The following is a 6304-nucleotide window of genomic DNA, read 5'->3' as shown; positions in this document are numbered from 1 at the left end:
GGGCCGTTAGCGATTGAACCCCGAATCTCCCAGGCCAAGACTTGCGGGGCGAAGTAGGGGGGTGGGTGGGAGGGTGGTGTCGCTGAGCAGCCGCCGGACTGTGCAGGTGAACGGCCGCCGCCTGGGGAGACTCCGAGTAGGACGTGCCGGGAGCGGTGTGGCCACCGTCGGGAGGTGTCCGAACGCCCGCCCGCCCGCGCGCCCGCATTGAGCCCGGGCGCATTCACCTGTGCTCGGCCCCGGCCCCGGCGCTCCAGGCACCATGGGCTGCACGCTGAGCGCCGAGGACAAGGCGGCGGTGGAGCGGAGTAAGATGATCGACCGGAACCTCCGCGAGGATGGCGAGAAGGCGGCGCGGGAGGTCAAGCTGCTGCTGCTCGGTGAGGGCCGCGGCGGGGCCCTGGGCGATCCGGAGCCGGGAGGGCGGCGGGCGCGTCGGTCAACGTCCCGGGGAAGGTTCGGAGCGGACCCGGAGCCCTGGCTGGAGCAGAGCCGAGGCGGGCTCCCCTCCCCGGCTCCCTCCTCCCCCCGCCGGCGCGGCTCCCCGGGCGGAGAGAACTCTCCACCCCGGGCCCCGCGCCGCGTGGGGAGCCCGGGAGCGCGTGGAGGCGGCGGGGCGCGCGCGCCGAGACCCTCTTTTCTTTGAAGTTGAACTCAGCCTTGGGGAGGGGCGGGGGCGATCGTGATACAACATAACCCCATGGACCCCCGGGGTTGTGGAACACCCTTCATCTGGGGTGTTCCGCCCGGGTCATCTTTGTTGTGGTAGTGTGTTTGTTTATTTTTTGGAGTATTCTTCTCTGTCCGGGCTGGGTGAAGTCAGCGAACCTTTGTTGGGGCCTCGGTGGGCTTGGGCTTGGATGTCTCGCCTGTCAATTTCCGATGGCGTCCCCGAGAGCAAAAAGAGCATGGATTGTGTTGAGCCTACGCGAAGGATGGACTGCGCGGGGCGCTGGGGTTTCAGATGGTTGGGGGCATGGAGCATGCTGAACTTGGGGTGGCGTTTGCGCCAGTCATAAGAAAGGGAAGATGCTCCCGGGAAGGAAACCGCCGGGAAAGGAGCGACAGGGCCGTGGGGACAGGGTGGGTTCTGATGAGTGAGGTTTGCCAAGACCAAGCCAGGGGTTCATGTGTTCCTAGCAGCACCTTTGTCTGGCTGAAATCTCAGGCGGAGGTCTTTTCCAATTGCTTGAAGCGGACTGATCGGACAGTGATCGGAAGGAGCCAAGATTCTGACCGTGGGGTTACATGAAGAAAAAAAAAAGTCACAGCTTTAAGATTTCCAATTTCAGGGAGTTAAGGCTTCCTTTCGTTGGCCTGTTTTCGGCCCACATGCCATCGTTATTTTGGTGGATGAAAAATTTCTAAGAATCTTCATTTGCACTTCCAAGCCTTTGCTTGCATTTTTTAATAACAGTTGTAATGAAAGAAATATTACTGCACAAACCTGTTTTGAGTAAGCTTCTGTGTCATTGGTTTCATGACCGCAGGATTTTCCCCCCCTTACTCTCCATTACTAGTAGGTTTAGAAGAACCAAACTTGGCAGGATTAAAAGTAATAATGATCTGAGTCATTTTGCAAGCACACTGTGAAGTAAGTTCACATTTTAAAGACCTGAGTACTTGTTGTTTTGGGTTTTATTTTTCTCACCCACTCAGCCTCTGACAGCAAACACTGTTAACACAATTTTTTTATTAATGAAAATGTTGTATTTTGACTAAGTCTGTGGATTTTTAAAGCACCAACCATAGAAGAGACACACCTGATACGGAATCTGAGAACGGAACCTGAGGGATGATTAAAAAGTTATCGTCTGCAGTTTCTGTACCCTGCTCTCATGAATTACCTCAGTGAGCTTGTGCGTGACTCTGAGCCAGTCATCTACCGTGGTTATGGCAATTGGAAAATGAGTCCTCTTGCAGTGGGGGTTTATCTTCTGATAAGTAGATGACTTAGAAATGGGCTGGGGTAAAGGTCAGCAGAAGACAATGTTCAAAAGAGATAGGTTTCTTACCTAGCACTACTGGTATGTTGGGCTTGCTAGTTCATCCTTGTGCAGGCCGACTCTCCTGAATTGTAGAATGTTCAGCATCTTTAGCTTCTACTCTTTAGATGCTAATAGCAGCCCTTTAATCTGTGACCCTCACGTATTGGCACGTGTTCCCTGGGACCAGAATTTCACCTCTGAGGAGAACCATTGTGCTAGTTAACAATTAAATATAGTTGGCTATGTAATTCAACCCAAAGTTAAGCCTCTGCAGCCCTCTGTGGTGAGTTAGGAAAGAAATGTACACTAGTTCTCATTTTCACAAGAACATAGGGAATTCTTTCTCCACACCGGTGACGTTAGAAAAATCTCAGAATGATATTTAAGGTATTTATGTAACTAAATTCCTCCCGTGTATTTTCAAGTTTTTATTTTTCCATGTTTTTTCTTCTGTCTGTAGGATTATCTCATCCCTGTTTTGCTGGGCTACCCTCCTCATCTGCCTTGTACTACTCTGTTCTCCTCTTTTCCCACAGTTCCAACACACTAGCTTCTTTAAATAGAATCCTGACTTACTTAATAAATGCGTGGAATAATTGAAAACGGTTTTTCACCCCCAAATTCCATGTTATCAATAGATTGTGACCTTTGGCCCATTCTGGGTGTTCAGCATCTCCCTGGAGTCATTCCCTCTAAATGATGGCAGTGGAATGAACTGGAGATGAAAAATTGTTTCTAGGTAACCTGTAATCAATGGCATGTTTGTTTACATCAGTTTTATTTTTTCTTCTTCCATTGTTTTCCCCATCAATATATATTTAAGGCATAAAACTCTCCAAAGTACATTTAAAAGTTTCTTAAATACCCTATTCCATTTAAGATGACTAGATTACAATTCTGTTGTAATATATAGTTGTGTGCTCCTATTGTATTAAGAGATTTGTACATTATGAGTAAGGATTTTGGTACTGGGTGCCTAACTCCTGTGATTTACATCATAGATGTTTCACTGTTCTAATTAATCCCAGTAAACTAAGACTGGGACCCCAAAGAAATTAGAGTTTGGGTAGTTTTAAGTCTTACAGGGTTAGTTTTCAGAATTCAGAATTATGGTACACTGCTTATCCTTAATAAATCATGTTTTAACCATGATTTTCAAAGATTTAACGTATTAATTTATAACACCATAATTTCTCTGCATTAATGGCTTCTTAATTGAAATTTCATTGTAAGGCATAGGGTTAGATTTTCTTTTCTTCCACCTCACTATTCCACTATCTCAAGTCTTCCCTCTACCCACCCACCTTCACTAGTGAGTGAACAGAAATCCACATCTTCATCTTTATCTTTAGCTTAGTTTAAATTTAACAGGGTTGAGAGAGAATAAGGAGAGGAATTGGAATACTTCAATGGGTATTTTTCCACGGCTATCAGTAGCCAGCTTTTGGGGATGCTGTATCATTCATCTTTTCAGTCTCTTTGAACTTGTCCTAGGACTACTTTAGTTGGGAAATTCTGTCTTTGCAGGAGTTGTAACTTTACATTCTTCAGTTATTTCATCACCTTTGGCCCAGGATGTTAGGTATCAGTAAGCTTGTTTCCTTGAATAAATGGATCTGGTATTTCAACGTGGCTTGCATGCTTGTCTCTTCCTGATTGTCTTGTATTATTTTAATAGAAGCTACAGGTAGTATAATAATATGTCGAATGTACTTGTTTTCCTAAACCTGATTTTCACTCTCACACTTATGGTAGAGTGCTAGCCTTGAGCAAAGGAAGCATAGAGACAGTGCTCAGGCCCTGAGTTCAAGCCCCATGACTGAAAAAAAAAAGGAAATTGTTGTCTTCATTGCCTGCAGAATAAAATTTTTCTCTTACATCTGGCTTTCTTTTAGTCTTTGTACTGTTTTCCTCAGGCTTTCCTCTAGTCATAGACTATTCAGAGAAAGTTATCAATTCTAATGTATTTTCTCTAGGCTTCTGGTGTTGTTTAGTCTGTTTTTTTTTCTGCCTGTTTTCCTACTACTGTGGACAATTTAGGGGCAGAATCTTTACATTATCTTTGTCTACATAATAGTCCATCTATTTAGTCACACTTTAACTAGTGTTAAAAATGTGTTTTAAATTATAGCTTTGGTATGGGCTTGAATCTTTGGGAATCAGAAGTGGACTGTGGTTGTCCAAAGAGACATGGTGTAACCATGCAGTCTGTGAATGTGTACCTGAAAATCTAACATTTTTAGTGTTTATGGCAACATACAACTACCTACTAGTATGCACAAAGTAAATAGTAAAACTACATGATGACCAAAATAAATATACAGCATCTAAAATAATTGAGTTGAATATTTTATTTTCTGTATTTATAAGAGGATGTTACAAACAGATTATTTGATAAATTAGTAAGTTTTAGGAAATCACAGTGTATACTTGTTGAAGGATGTCTGCTGTGGTTTTTTCAGTTATGATCTACTAAATATTTTTTGTAGGGTAGATCTCATTTTTTATTATTTATTTTTGACCTCTTTTCTATAAAAGCATGGGTGAACATGTGGCATTTATCAAGATTAGTAAATATAATGCCTACTTTGTAGGACATAGTAAAGGATATTAGGAAATACTATAATGACTACATTGTAGACTGACTGCCTTTAGAAGGTGTCTTAAGCCTGGAAAGGGATTTCCTATGCTTTTAAATCAAAAGTTGACTACCCAGTCACAATATTAATTTTTATTCTGTTATGCATTTCTTACTGCCTTGGAAAATTCAAGTTATAACACGTTGAAGTAAAGTGACTTGAGTGTGTTGGCTACATTTCTAGGTCACATATTTCTTACCACATGTCCTGGCATGCATTCGTCCAGTGGTACTACCCAGAGTATACCGTGTGGTGAAGTATTTGAGCTTATGAACTAAGTAAGTTTCATAGTACTTGATCTTGTAATGTTTAGTTTGTTTTCTGTCCCAATTTGTTGAATAATAATTAAAAGACTTACAAGAAATAGGAAAAAATAACTTTAAAAATGGCTACTTATTTACCACATATTTAGTGGCCATGTATAATTTAGAACCGTATAGATTTTTTTTATACAGTTCTGGAGGTTAGAAGTCAAAAAGTGATTTTTACTGGGATAAAATTAGGATTACAACAGAATTTCATTTTTTTCTCCAGCCTGTCTAAAGGCTACCTGCCTTCATTGTCTTAAGGGTTGCTTTCCTCATCTTCAAAGACAGCAGGTAGTTTGTCTTGTGCAGCTATTTTTCCTGACTCTCTCTTTCAATTATGAGGACTCTTGTGGTTACTGTAGGTCCACCCATGTCTTCTAGGTGAACAACCTAATTTCACTATTCCTGATTATATCTCCAAAGTTTCTTGTACCTGTGATGTATCACTCCTGGGTTTCAGTGATTTAAGCTATGTCTCTTTGGGACTCCTATCCTACATATCCCAATCTATGCTTTGGCCCTCCAAGATCCAAATTTCTTCTTCATATAAAACTCATTTATTGTCTTTTAATATCTACAGATCTTCAATTCATTATAGGACCACCTCCAAAGCTAGTGGTTTAATTGATGAATGAGATTCTGGGTATAGTTAATACTGGGATAAATCTTTTACATTTATGAACCTACAAAATAGAAAGACAGTAAAAGGATAGGAGAGACACAGTATGGACATTCCTTATCAAAAGGGAGAAAATGAACATTTAAAAAGGAGTTGTTAGTTTTGAGAACTTTCAAAACCTTAATAGATTTCAAGTCCTGGGAGCATTTCTTTGTGACTCTGGCATTTTCTGGCCACAAGATTCTGTCCTGTCACCATCTTAGCTTCTAATGAAAGGTAGCAAATGTTTGTAGCCTGTTTCTTCTTCATAGAAAGGTATGTGTGCGTTGCTTCATTTTGTATTCTCACTATTTTCTTTTAACTAACCCCTTTTAATTATAACCAACCAGGAAAACAAAACCTGACCAGGTGCTTGGGAATTTCATCTTGTAAATATCCATCATCACAGCTTGTAAGGTTTGCTCTGAACATGACTGCAGGATATTATTCTGCTAAGCTTTCTATTTCTCTATAACAAGTGTTCCCTCCCAGTCCTGTAGTTTCTACTGAAATATTCTTTCATCCACAAATTCTCTAGCACCACTTAAAGTCCGTGTATCTGTCAACAGTCTGTTCATGGTAATTTAGAAATTTTCTAAGGTGAAATATACTTTTAACTTCTTGGTCCACCTTGCTAGGAAATACATTGTGTAGCTTTTAGTGTCATGTCAAGGCCATCTCAGCCTTTTCTAGCATGTTCCTCAGAATTCT

General features: G+C 41.9%; 1 protein-coding gene across 1 annotated transcript in view; it reads left to right on the top strand.

The window, feature by feature from the left end:
- Positions 1 to 88: 88 nt before the first annotated feature.
- Gnai1 (guanine nucleotide binding protein (G protein), alpha inhibiting activity polypeptide 1) overlaps positions 89 to 6304 on the top strand; it is a 77195-nt gene continuing 70979 nt past the window's right edge. Inside the window, exon 1 of the mRNA XM_013026077.1 lies at positions 89 to 380. Within this exon, the coding sequence (XP_012881531.1) occupies positions 263 to 380 (118 nt within the window). The 5' untranslated portion in view covers positions 89 to 262. The remainder of the gene's footprint in view (positions 381 to 6304) is intronic.

This window comes from Dipodomys ordii, unplaced genomic scaffold (assembly GCF_000151885.1).
Source record: "Dipodomys ordii isolate 6190 unplaced genomic scaffold, Dord_2.0 Scaffold90, whole genome shotgun sequence".
NCBI lineage: Eukaryota > Metazoa > Chordata > Mammalia > Rodentia > Heteromyidae > Dipodomys > Dipodomys ordii.
This window is presented reverse-complemented; position numbering and strand designations above follow the sequence as displayed.